Source organism: Notothenia rossii (genome assembly GCF_949606895.1).
Source record: "Notothenia rossii genome assembly, chromosome: 9".
NCBI lineage: Eukaryota > Metazoa > Chordata > Actinopteri > Perciformes > Nototheniidae > Notothenia > Notothenia rossii.
In genome coordinates this window covers 50,443,062-50,457,340 of record NC_136907.1, presented here as the reverse complement: position 1 = coordinate 50,457,340, position 14,279 = coordinate 50,443,062, and the positions used below count along the sequence as shown (strand labels likewise).

The window sequence follows — 14,279 nt, the reverse complement described above, 5'->3', positions numbered from 1 at the left end:
GCGAGTTTACGTTAGCTGGAGGAAGCACTTTGTCATGACATGAGAATAGGAAGGGAAGCCGCTTGTTCGCTGTTTTCTGCCATTGTACATTAAAAACCTCTATAAAATATTACTAAAGTGTGCATGAAAAACACTCTCGAATATGTTATGTCACTATATGATACGGTCATATTCAGCAGAGCTCATAGCAAATCCCGTTCAGTATGTGTGTAGATGGAGCCCCCAGATACAAACTGGAATGAGGGGAAGTATTATTGAGACTTGTATGAGTCATTCATTTTAATTGCATAATGTTTTAATGCTTCCACATTGACACTATTTATATTTCCCCCGCTTTTTATGGTGTAACTTTGAAGTTACATTTCAACGGAATTCAGTTGGACCTTATAGCAGGCAGAGTTACAAATCAGCAACATATCAAAGATCTTTCAGAGAAAGTTCCAAGGCTTCAGTTCTTTCAGAGAGGCTGCTAGAGTTCGAACAAAGGTCAAGAGAGCCGAACACATGACTCCCTAATCTGTTGGCTTCTTCTCGGTTATAGAATTTACATTTATGTTATGCTATAGAGAGAAGTTCTGAATTTTGAAGGAATCTGAATTCACATCTTCCTTGGGTAAACTGGAACTGGTCAGATAATTTCCCAGGAAAATATAATGCTGTGTAGACAGTTAGATTTGTAGGTTAAGTTAGGACAAATCAGTTTAATTTATATAAATGCCCCAATACCACGAACCTCAAATATGCCTTCTACAATGTATACAGCATATGACACTCACTGTCCTTTTCGACCCATAAAGTGAAACTATTTTAGTTATTAAGATCTATTATTTGTTGGACCATATGGCCTGCATACCTTACATCGGCACTAAGCGAAACTACTTATAAAAGCAAGCTTAAGACTAGTCATGACTACCTTATATTACATGTTACTTGCTAGACGCTTTTATCCAAAGCGACTTACATACTCAATACTGTGGGCAATCCCCACATGAGCAATTTAGGGTGAAGTGTCTCAGGGACACAAGACATGCTGACTGCAGTGGGGTTTGAACCTGTGACCATCTGATCCGAACACCAAGGCTCTAGCCACTGCGCCGCATGCCTCCACACATATAATGATACATGTAATAGCAATATATTTTTTCATTATTATCCATGTCTTTTTAATTAGCATTATTTATTTTTGTTTTAATTTATACCCTTTTGTTTTTCTTTATTTTCCTTAATTTAAAAATATGTTTTATGCACTGTTGCGTTATCATTGTCTTTTTTAAATGTCATTATATAACGCTCATTGAACCGCCTCTTTGAATAAATACAAACCTCACCTTGCCTAATATATTTGTATTGGTCTAATAGGACATATAGGAGGCCTTGTGTGTATTTTTGATTTTGATTTATTTACTGATTATATTAATGAGATTACCTGTAGGTGAACTTGTGAGAACCTGACCTGATAATTTATTTATTTGACTTTCTATATGTTTATCCTGCAAATCTGCAAGTTTAAATTGTGTTATAACATCTCAATACATAAGAAATGTCAAGCATATGCTACGTATATTAAATACTATGCATTTATATGTTTATTGTGGTTTGGTGAGCTTCATTGTTATAGTTTTTTTAACTTCATGACCAACAAAAATCATCATCACCTTATGTTTATTTATTAAATACATTTCATAATGAGAGGCTTACAAATATTATTTGGTCACTGAGATAGTGGATATAAAATAAAATCATTTACGATTACATGTTATTATCAAAATATAGGAAGTATGGGGAAGTTCTCAAAATGGTAAATTCCTCAACCACATAGGACATTTTTGGACTAACATCAGAGTTTTCTCCCTTTGGCTTCATACATGCTGGTATTGTCCTGTGTATTATATGTGCAAAAGCAAACGTACACTTATAGAACATACCATTTTTACACATTTAAATATCCATAAAAACCCTTCATAATGCAGAATGCAAAATGAAGTGTTTTTGTTGACAGTTTCCGGCTTGAAACATTCACTTCACATTTATAAACAGTCACATCCTCGTTCCGGACAAATAGTCAGCTCTTCCAAATGTCTGAACCTGAGGAAGCTTGTAAGAGGTCACAGCAAGGTTGTTGGGTTTAAAGAATTACCTTTTATGAGTGCTATCAAGCCATCAAATGGCCTATACAGTTGTTTTCACTTTCACTCTATTGCTTCAGAAGGGGCAAACTGCTCCCATTATTTGCCTAGCCCAGAAGGTTATAAAACATTATGAAAGGGTTGCAGTTTTGTTATGTTTTACTTTAAATTATTTAGATCTTCGCATAATTACAGTGTGGTAAGGTTTAGGTATAAGATCATGGTTTAATAAGATACAATAAGTATGCCTACGTTGTTGTTACAATAGAATACTTCAGTAAACATATCTCATATTTTAGTTTTCACCGAGCGAAAAAACCCCAGTTCTGAAAAGTGAAGACATTACGGAAGCTCCTTAAATCTTCATTTCTTTTTTCAATAGCCAGCAAGGGTGACTCATATTGTCTATGAGGAAATACCCTTTCATCTCATCTGAGTAATTATCTGAGTAAATATAATGAGTTTATGGGCCCAATTGTAATTTGGGTGTTGCCTGGTTTAAGTATACTCCATGTTTTCGTTTTACAACTTCAACTCCTTCTCCTTCTGTGTTTTAATACAAGTTTTAACAATTTGGGTCACCTAAAAATGTCAGTCTCAGTTGTTCTTATCTTCACAATTTCGTACAAATATTATTTCTTGTAATGTCTTCCAAAAAACCAATATGGTGACAACCAAAATGCTGAATTTAGAAATAACCCAGTTCCCAAACCAATTGGTGACACCACTTTCTATTTACAGTCAATGGTTTTGCGGGACCGAACGTTGTTCCGTCGTCATTATAAGTGCCGCTAGAGGTCACCACCTTTTTGTTCCTGTATTGGTGAGCTACTGTTTGAAAAGACGATAATCTTGTTCAGAACCTAGTCTCTAAAAAGAGATTATGAAATCCTATAACCCCCACATTTTGGCATGCCGGCATAAATGTCACTGCTTTCATTCTGTTGTTTTAATTGTTTTTGTTGTTTTGTTTCACCCTTTTTACTCTGTAGCACTTTGAGTTTGTTTACGCAAATGAAAAGTGCGCTTATAAATAATAAAATTATATAATAAATACAATTGATTATTATTATTGATTATTATAAATCTGCAGCATTGGATAAGAATTTTGTATTGGATGAGTTCTGGTTTGCACTTGAAGTCCAGGTATAATGGGCAAAACCCGCTTAAGGAAGCTTTGGATTGATGCAGGAAGTCTGTGTGAAGCAAAATAGGGGGAACACATTGGTGGAATGCAATCTCAGAATCGTTTGGCTACCCTCTTGCAACAATTTAGCTTAAATTAACTAAAAATTAGCTTGTGGATAAATCCAATCTTAGTCTCTGAAATCTAACTTCAATATCGCATCACAAATTGCAAATCAGCCTGTAAACAATTGGCACACAGAAGAAGAAAATCATGGCCCGGATATTCATTGGCTACACCGGAAACCTGAGGGAAGTTGGTCGTTGCCCTGAGAGACTCATCATTGTCACAACAATGGCCGATGGGTTTCCTGGTCAAGCCCCTTCTGACCCAGATATTTACACTGATACTGACTCTCAGCCACTGATGACGGCCATAGAATGAGCTGATATCATCTGAAGAAGGTGCACTAATCCTTTTCATGTCATATGTCTATCACCAGCCCCCATATGCTTGGCTTTGACAGATGCTGCATTGCATTTCATCTCTTGATCTTCCCTATCTCTTCGCACAGTCTGGAGAGGTACTGTGTGAGCTTCACCATGACGATGACGAGGGCCCCTCCAATGAGCATGCTGGAGGGCCAGAGCAGCGAGTGGAAGACCACAGTCTGGTCATAAAGCCGCGTCAGGATGATGTTCTCCTGCTGCTCGCTGGGGTCGTAGTAACACGTGACCTTCTGGTTCACCTTCAGACGCTCTGAGATGTTCATGATCATGACATGCATGGCGACACTGTCTTTCTGGCACCTTGGCACGTAGAAACACTGCAAGGACAGGATTGAAAGACATTTAGGTTATCTAGGGGGCAATCAGTTGGTTTGTTCTTTATTGAATACATCAACCTTCATGTATCATCGTTCAGCTTGACCAGACATAATCCTATCAACTAACATTTTCTGAATCGGAAACAGAGCACGTCTACAATCAGGCCAACATTTGACAGCCATTGTCAACATTTGTAACGCTTCAGTAATTCTCAGTATTTTCCCCTCTGGCACTGTACTCACTTCAGAGCTGGTGTCCTGTGTCTCCTCATTGTGAGATAAACGGCTGACACGGCCCGTGTTATTGACGCTCACGTAGACCTGCAGGCAGGGGTATTTGGAGTCTCTCCAGCACTCTGACCCACAGTTGTAGGAACAGTTCATGTCTGCTGTGACCGTGGAGTTCAGTATAACACACACACCTTCCTCTGTCCACACACTGTGATGAGATTTAAATGAAAAAACGATTTAATACCAAAAAAAAGATAAACAGAAAAAAGATTCAACAAAATGTTGGGTAAAAAAGCTAAAATGTGAAGAAAAAAAATGTCAATGTGTTAAGAAATGCTACTTTGAGAGAAAATGTTGTTGAACATAAAGTCCAACTATAGGGAATATATGAAATGGTGTTAATAAACCAACATTTTGACAGTAAAGTCAAAATATGTTGGAAAAATACCAAACTTGAATAAATTCAACTACATTTCCCTAATCCCTTTCCCTAATCTCCAAAAAGAAAGTAAAACTAAAATATTCCCTCTCTCGTCTTGTCCTTTTGCCTGGCACTAATAGTCCTCCGCATGGTAAGAAAATGGCTTAAGGTATAATTTGTTCCTGATTTCATAAAGTATTCATTTTTGCAATTTTCAGGTTAGAGCACTGAAAGCATCTGATGAATAAAATATGTATCTGATAGTTTACTTAGCTTCCTTTATGGGGTGTAAAAATGAAGGGATATCAAACAACAGGCCTGTACCTGTCTGCATAGGAGCGTAACATAGTGACCCCCAGGACAAAGTACATCATCACTGAAGAGAGGATCATTCCCAGTCCCAGGAAAATGGCTCGATCTTCACCGGGCTTCAGAGCCGTCACCGTCTTCTTCTTGTCCAACAAATCTACCCGACGGAACTTCTGGTAGATTGACTTGCTGCTGTGTTAAAAAAGGAGACAATATAATATTTAGTTTAACTTACAGTGCAAATATTATTAAATGAAAATAGCACGATAGGTATGAGCTTCTTCCTGGGCATGCCCCCGTCCTTCCCTTTGCATTTTAAAGAGGCCCTATTATGCTTTTTGGGGGTTTCCCTTTCCAATAGTGTGTTGTATAGGTTTTTGTGCATGAAATGTTTTTGTGCCCCCCCCCTGAAACGCCTCCATTGGATTCCTTTGTTTACATCCAATAACAAAATGACATCACTATGCAACATTTTCATCTCGCCTAGCCCTCCAAGACATTATGCGTGATAGGCTAAGGGGCGGGACATCTCTAAGTGGTTGACCAATCACAAAAGAGCCAGCCAGATAAGCAATCAGAGCAGACTGGGCTCTGGTTTCTGACAGAGGGTGAAAAGAGGTGCAGCAGCACAGGCAGTATGAGAAAAATAAAGAGCTTTTTGAACATTACAGCATGAAAACATGCCACAGTATAGAGGCACAGAATACAATTATGAACCTGACATTTTGTAGAATAGGTCCCCTTTCAAATCAAATTCTCAGCATGAATTGGTTACCTCCTTTCATTTCGTCCTGCATTATTTTTGGCCCCGGCCACAAAAAACATATTTCTCGATGATCCACGTCCTCCTTTGCTTGCTGATGTGGAACGGTAGGATTGCTGAAAAGACCTGTGAAATGGAGTTTGTTAGTTGTCCGGAAGCACTTTTACTATATGGATCATAAATCCCAGTCCAAAATCACTGGTTACAAAGCAAATGTGTAAGACGACAAATCACACTGTACCTTTGGTGCATAGCTGCTGTCAAAGTCGCTAAATATGTCTAGTTTTGTAAGTTCAAACTATTTGCCTCTTCTTTAGCCGACAAACTGCAGTTCCCGACTCTCAGAGTGTGGTGCAGAGTGGGGACAGGAAGCACGTAGTGGTCTCCACCAGGTAAACATCTCATTTTGCACACAAAGCAACGCTACAAAGGGTAAACAAGATGACAGATAGCCACAGACGAAAGGTGGTCATGCTGATGAGGCGCTTGCGATAAACCTACCTGCTGTATCCCGAACACTTCTGCTGTCAACACAAAGTCATTGGGTCCTCTCTTGGCACGACACCTTGCACATGCTTCCTCTCGCTTTGTACTGGTCCTACAGTTTGCAGGAAACAGAGTTCACATGTTGTTTCGGTCCCATAAATAACATTAGCCTTGATTCAGATGCCAATAAATGGGTAAGTGAGACATTATGAGTTATTTATTGTGGGTCCCCAAAGGGTTATGGTGAGGGTCGATACAAAGGCAGTTATTCCAAAACACAATTTAGGACAAATGTATTTCCGCTAGTAATGTTTGGTCATCTTCTTGTATATCAGGGGTGAGCTCCATCATAAGCCCAAATTGAATAAGAAATACCAACCAATCAAGACAGTATCAATCAAATTCTATTGAAGAAAGAATAGGGATCGCTGCACTCTGCACAGGTTAAGAAACCAAATATTGGTGATGTGGAAATACAAATATATGTTGCTCTTCAAGGATAAGGCAAAAAAAAATAAGAAGGAATACAAAAGGAAACAATAGCTATCCAGCTTACTTTCAATCGAAGTCGTCTACCTTTGCAGCCTCGAGAGCATCCAGACTATTTGGTTGTAAATTGTAAAATATTTACTGATTCACGGATATTTGACGTGTTTCAACTAAAGATATGGGTATAAAGTGCAATGAGGAATAATTAAATCTAACGAAAAGGTAATGTGACTCTATGTAAATGTTCCCAACTCAAAGACATGACAGTGAATTTAAATATAAATTCAACCTGAAACAAACACAAACATAACTGGGAAAAAAGATATTAAGATATTAAATCAGAAAATCAATAAATGACCGTAAAAAGTGTTTTTCAAGTTCATTGACTCCCCTTCAATACATTACATACCGCATAGATTTTATGATATATTGTTGGATCTGTAGCCACCGCCCAGTCCTTTAACATATTAGTACATTAAGAATGCTCTTCATTTTTGTAGGAGAAAACAACCTTTCAAGGAGGAGAATAGTTGGAAAACAAGCCAACAAGTTCCTGTTGGATGAGTAATTTCCTCATTGTATCACATTCCCAGCTGCTTGGGGGAGATGTTGCTGGGAGATAACACCGGCCCAGTGAGACAAAGGGAATCTGAAGGAAACCATCAATATTTTTGGAAACAGTCCATGCGCTTTTTGCATTCACACCCATAACAAAGGTTCATGAGATTCATGGTCTGTCTTACAACTGTCCAATTCTTCTCCTCTGTAAACGCTTGCCATTATGACTGCGTGCTTCAAGCTCCACGCATAACGGTATTGATTTCAGCTAAACATGGACACACTCATTTTCAGAAAGATTGCTTTACTCCTTGTACCAACTGTTTTAAAGGGTTTGTAGAGCAAGGAATTTGGACCCGTGCCTCATGTATGCAGGTGACTACCTAAATAATTCAGCAGTACACTTTTTACTTCAATTATATTTTGGATAAATATATTAATATAAATATTTGTATTCTGCTCTAAGATATTTGTATTGCACATTCTTACTTTAACTTCTTATGTTTATACGAACATTTGTATTCACTTTTTTTTGGCATTTTATTTAGCAGAGTATTCTATTGTTCAATCCTTCTCTTACCTCCTTATATTAAAACGTATATTATTATTATTATATTGTTTTATTTGTATGTATTTATTTAATTCTATAATGGAGCAACTATCCCCAATAACTACCTAACCTAATAACTCCCGGAATTAGACAAAGATTTCTGATTCTGATTATTAACTTATAAGGAATAGATAGTTAACCTGGCCTCACACATTACATGTGTGATTTATTTCACAATAGACATTGGTCTGGTTTAAGATAATTGTCTTCTTTTTTTTTTTTTTTGTCACTTTCCTCAATGCTAAACATTGAAAGTAGTGGATGTTTGGCAACTAAAAGTGTATTCAAGTACAGTTTCTGACACCCTTGGAAAACTAAAATGGCTTGTATCAGAAATGGGGTGAAGCCTGCGAGCTAGTTCAGGCAGTCAACTCAATCACCAATGATACATTAATACGTGACGCACCTCGTCCCTCTTACAACCAACCAAACACATTCTACTAAACATGCCGCTCTATTTAAGCTGCCAGGGGCCTCATTTATAAAGGGATATACGCTCAAAAAATGGCGTACGGCAGTTTCTACGCAATGTTTGCGATTTATAAAATACTAACTTGACGGGAAAACGTGCGGTCCTCCACGCAAACTCTAACCCAGGGGTCGGCAACCCCTGGCACGCGTGCCAACATTGGCACGCGGAACCGTAACCAGTGGCACACTAGGAATAAGTGGAATAAGTGTGCAAAAATATTTAAATTGTATTTTCGGATCCTGATCGAGACCGCCGCCAGAGCGTGTCTCCCCGTTACCTGCAGAAGGAAGCCATGCACGTAACGCACCCCCGCTCTCTTTAACTCCAAGCGACTTTCTGCCGCTTTCCTCCATGGTCTACAGCTGATCGTTTCACCACGGAGGAAAGCACTTCACTAATTGCCGTAGGCCTACACATAAGGAGCTGTACAAATGCCACAGTTTTTGCGTGACTGTGTATTTAGTTGAAAGCCCAGTGGCGGACTGGACATCTGTTTGTTGAACTTTCCTGTCAGCTCCCAGACCGTATCGAGGAGGGCAGAAGCAACAAGCTTCAGGTTCAATAACCCACTTTAGCTTAAATGACTGGAGAGAGGCGAGCTCTTCTTGGGAGGCCGTTGCATTTATTTAGCTGTTCTTCTGTTTCACAAAATACATCACAGACCTCTGTTTTTCTGCTTCCTCGTTTCACTTCCAGAAACATACACACGTTCCCTCACTGTCGCTCTACCATCCACAAACACACATGCACAAGCCACACCCCCATCTCTCTCTCTCTTAAAGGGACAGCGATCTCATCTCACTCTGCATGACCCTAATATAGGTGTGCTCTGGAGAATCACAGAACGGACGATCGTCCTTATTATTATGCCGTTTAAACCAATTATTTAAATGTGTTTGTTAAATTCGGCATCATGTAAGTTGCACTGACAGGTCCAACACTGCTTCCAGCTAGGCTCCCCCGCCCTTCTGCTGATAGTTCACGAGCGTCAAGCTCCTTAACCCCCCCCCCCCCCGTTGATAATTCTCGGTCGTTGGCACGCTGATAACAATTTTTTTTTTAAATGGCACTTCATACCAAAAAGGTTGCCGATCCCTGCTCTAACCCATGCGTACGCACTAAGCACAAAAACGGGAGAGACGAGAAACTGCGACACCGTTGGCAGAAGGAAGAATGGAGAGAAATAAGTGGAAATAATACCATAAATAAAATGTTACCTCTCATTTATCATATATGAAGAATTCATTTTCAAACATTGATTAAAGCCAATCTTAAAATGATTTAACAAACGCCTGTTTGAGACTCCTCAGTGCACACAAAAACATAACTGGGAGAAATAAATAAATACGGATATGTTATTTAAAACCACCTTGAATATGTTGTGTTAATGTTATGAAATGTTTCCTCATAAATGATGCGGTAAGCAGGAGGACAGAATTACGTCTAAACTGACGCCGTTTTGCATTTCTATAGGTTGTAGATACGAGCATGGTTTTATATGTTTAATACATGTTTAATCGTGTTTTATGCCGTTTGCCAAGACTTGATAAGTTGCTCGTAAAACACAGGAGGTATGAAAACTAAGAGCACCATATGTGGTAAATTGTACAGCTAATATAACACAAAACATTAGTTGTATGTACTTTAATTGACGGATATAGAGTTGCTGCGGTGGGGGGGGGGGGTTGAGATGCACAGGCTGCAGTGGAGAGTGACGCTGCGCACAGCTAATCGACAGCTGGGACACAAACCACCAAATACAAAAACATAATTCAGATCCAGTCGTCATGACTCCACTCCGGAGGGATTCCCCGATCATTTCTTACAGATTCTCATCAAGGGGGGGTCTCCTGTCCCCGGTAAACACACTGCCTGAGGAAGGCTATGTGTATTTTTTTGTCATTAACCTTTTTCGGACCACTTATTTATTTATTTTGGTGACGATCCGACCTCCATGCTGCCACTCTGGTTCAAACTGCAGCCACCAAACAATATGATTTATCTTGACCTCCCCAAAATAATCAAAATCTGACACGGTGTGACTGAGATGTTTTTTTAGCTGTTCTGTCGTCATTTCCTGCGATCTTCTCCATGCAGTCAGTCAAAAAGCATGAATGAAAGGGCGTTTCTTTGACTATTTATAGGCAAATATGGGCGTTACGTGAAGCCCGCAAAAGCTGCACCGCATTTCGAGTCGGTTGTGATTTATAAAGGGAAACAGGCATAGGAAGTGCCATACGCACTTTCCTCGCTGGTACGCAATGTTTGGTGAATCGGAAAGTGGCGGGAAATGTATGGACCTATTTTTCGGATTTCTACTACATAAGCAACCTTCCCACGTGAATCATACGCACGGCGTTATAAATGAGGCCCTGGTCTTCCTGCCTCTGCCTCCTCGCTATGCTGCTGCGTTCATGTTCCTGCTGCTGTGTTTCATGTTGCTGCTGCTCGCCTGCCCCACCACCACCCCAGCTCCACCCCAGCTTCCACCTGTAGGCTCGGGGGATAGTTATCTAATCATCACTCAATGTTCTTTGTAAATCTGTGGAGTAATGAGGCCCGAGCCTAGACGCCAAACTCAAACTATATGCTGCTTCTAATAAACATATTAAGAAACACGTGAGTTGTCTGACTGAAATAATAAAGATTAATTCTAAATGATGGTCAGCAACCTAAATGTATTTTCCATGTATTTGCATCCTCCATATCACAGCTTATTTAAAAAAACTACTGAGTCTGCAGTGTCCCCGGAGGAAGCACTGGAGGGAGACAGTGGGTGTGTGAGGGGAAGCTCTATTGTGAAACTGCTTACACCAGCAGGAAGTTATTGTTCACATTTTCCTATTATCAGTTTAATGAACTACATATCCTGAGCCAGAGGCAGATAGGATCAGCCGACCTCACTGTATGGGTCTGTCCTTGGTTTATATTTTTCCCAGCTGCCTCTGTCTCGTATTGCGAGAGTGAAAACGTGACTGAATGAGTGATAAACCTAAATGGCATGTGGTGGACCACACAACTGTGGAGCAGGTGTTATCTTACACACAGAGGGATTGTTACTTTATCTCCACTGTAAATAATAGTTATGTACAGTTGAGTTAAAAAAAGCATGTTTGATTGGCCTATTTGAAAAATACAGAAATAGAAGAAAAGAATGGGGGGAAATACAAATGTACACAACAGACAAAAAGAGTGTTCAAACATGAGGCTTATCTTTCTGTCATGGGCTACAAGGCAAAGGTACGAGATGTTAAATACATGTGTTAATTAGCAGTTTTTCAAACAAAAGAGAATTTTGCTTCTATGCATGATTATGACCAAAAAGACGTCAACAGATATAAAATAATAGGAATCAACACAAAGTGAGGACAAAAATACCTAAATGGATTACAAGAAAAAAACGAGTTACCACAAAGTATATAACACAATTAAAACTCAGAACTTTGAAAAGACACAAACTCACTACAAAGAGTCATGAGTGACATACATGGGGTATGTAATAACTACAAAGATGCGCAAAATGACAACAAAGAGACACAACAAAGAAATATCAAACCGCAGTGTTGACAAATGGAAGGAAAGCAAAAAACTGTTGTTTTTTTGGTTTTTTATTCTCTGTCAAAGCGTCTTTGAGTTTCTAGAAAAACGCTATAAAAGTCTCATGTATTATTATTATTATTATTATTAAAAGAAGCACAAATGAACGTAACGTCAAAAAAATAATTGAAAGAAATGCAAAGTGACCACAAAGCAACCACAAAGCAATCACAAAGCAACGCAAACTGAGTTCGAAAAGATACAAATCACGACGAAAAGACACCACACATCTACAAATAGACACAAAACAACCATAGAGAGATGCAAATTGAATAAAAAGACACGCAATCAACCCCAAAATAATGTGAAACAATACAATAATGACTGTAAAGAGATGCAAACTGACTACAAAGAGACACAACGCAACGACAAGGAGATGTAAAAAAGAAGTTTTGGAGGCCAAAAAAGGCACAAAGACACATAACTGAAATACAAATGACTTGAACATTGTGTGTCTTTTGAGTCAGGCTGTTTTGCTCCAATACATGATGGGTAGGGGGCTTTTTCATGTTTGTGCTCAGGGACCCATTTGCTCATAATATATACATTATTTCATGTGACTATTAGCAACATCCTATGGATTTATAATGTGTGTGTAACCTGAAGGGGATAAGTCTGAGGGCTCAGCTTTGATCCCTGCTTTATGGTGTTTACTTTCGCCCCATGTTTTAACAGCGCTGTGGAATTCAAAGCCTGACCCGCTATCAACACGCTCTTTGAAAAGGAATGCATGATGTATTTTTTGCCTGGTCATTCCAGTGATGATTGCTCCCCTGTCATGTGTCATAGTGTTAAAGAACCTTCAAAAAGAACCACATGCTCCACTGCACGGCAAGCCGCAGGGGTAAAGCCGATCAATAAACACTGAGGTGCAAACAATGCCAATGCAACAATGAAAGGCATTCAAAATGGCATGTCAGTCACATTAAACATGCATTATATTATATGTTAAAACCGTAGGTGAATAGTAAGAACATTTATTCAGTAATTTAATTTAGTACACATTTAAGGTACTTGGACTTCATTTAAGTATTTCCATTTTTGCTACTTCTAGTCCACTTCAGTTCATTTCAGGGGCTAATATTACAGTTTATACTCTTACATTAACCCCTTTGAACAATTTATTCGACAATAATACTTGGAAGATTCAGATTTATATTAATGATACAAAATATAATCTACACATAATTGAACATGTTCTATTGAAAAGTAAAGATAAAACTGTATTTTTCCTTTGGTGTTCACAAGCGACAGCATATGAAGTAATACAATAAATAAAAAGATGAATAAATAGATAAATGGATAAATGAAGAAAAAGCATGCTCCTCTTTTTCCAGTGACATTAAAGTGGTGAACACATTACACACTAACCCATGCATGAGTAATAATAATCCAATAATACCAATCTACTATTATTCTAAAATGGGCCAATGTGTGCAATAAACTTGAATTAATTTGTATTTCTCCACTGTGATTTCAAGACTTTTACAAAATAAAACAGTTTGTATACTTCTTCCACCGCTGGTCATAAAACAGTCATCCATTCATATTCAAGTATGTTGCAATTGTTTTGTGTATTGCTACTCCTACCATTATTATGCAGTCAAGAGTCACCAAGGTGGTTATAATTGTAGAAATTCATTTCACATGTATGAAAATAAAACTCCAAAATTCCCAGGTACATGCTGTGTGGAACCCCTTTTGGATTAGTTCATAGCACATACAGCCTCCCTGTAGTTCGTGTAATAATCTCCTATCCTTCCATATCCACATTACAGTAAGCTCCTGCGTGTGCTGAGTTAAAGCAGCAGTGGTCATATTTTTGGGATCCTACCTCTTGTTGCGGTGTTGTAATGATAAGCCAGACTCTGTGCTACAACTGTCAGCAGTGGGTCTCCAGCGCGCTCTCTCCCCGGGTCAGCAGCTGGCTACCTCTTATTTAAACTCTTTACCCAAGTGTACAGAATGCCTGCCATACCTGTGACAGTAATACGAGTTCCCTGAACAATGTCGTCATGCTTAAAATGAATGTCCACTGTACCTCCAAATAACTGCCTCTGACTGGCTGCACTCCGGGCCTGTGGATATGTTTGTTGCAAATCCACAGAGGAATTCAGAAGCAGTTATTTCTAACACCTCTGAATTGAAATGTGATATATGTTCAGTATGTGTAGACAGCCTGGAGGCCACAGCTTCAAGAACTGACAAGAAAACACAGCCGCATCCTGCCACAAGGTGTCGCTGCAGCCTCAGAAACTGTATTCA

General features: G+C 39.0%; 1 protein-coding gene across 3 annotated transcripts; it reads right to left on the bottom strand.

Moving 5' to 3' along the window:
* Positions 1-1,680: 1,680 nt before the first annotated feature.
* LOC307020039 (calcium-activated potassium channel subunit beta-2-like) lies at positions 1,681-13,951 on the bottom strand. 3 transcript variants are annotated; one of them, XM_079651127.1, is made up of 7 exons: positions 13,849-13,951; positions 6,304-6,400; positions 6,044-6,225; positions 5,815-5,928; positions 5,055-5,231; positions 4,322-4,517; positions 1,681-4,078 (listed from the first exon to the last, which is right to left on the bottom strand). In XM_079651127.1, exons 3-7 carry the CDS (start codon positions 6,052-6,054, stop codon positions 3,794-3,796), a joined length of 783 nt encoding a protein of 260 aa, XP_079507253.1. In that variant the 5' UTR covers positions 6,055-6,225; positions 6,304-6,400; positions 13,849-13,951; the 3' UTR covers positions 1,681-3,793. The 3 variants fall into 3 exon arrangements, with proteins under 3 accessions (XP_079507253.1, XP_079507254.1, XP_079507255.1); XM_079651128.1 differs by lacking the exon at positions 13,849-13,951 and adding an exon at positions 8,695-8,773; XM_079651129.1 differs by lacking the exons at positions 6,044-6,225; positions 13,849-13,951 and adding an exon at positions 8,695-8,773.
* Between the last annotated feature and the right edge of the window lie 328 nt (positions 13,952-14,279).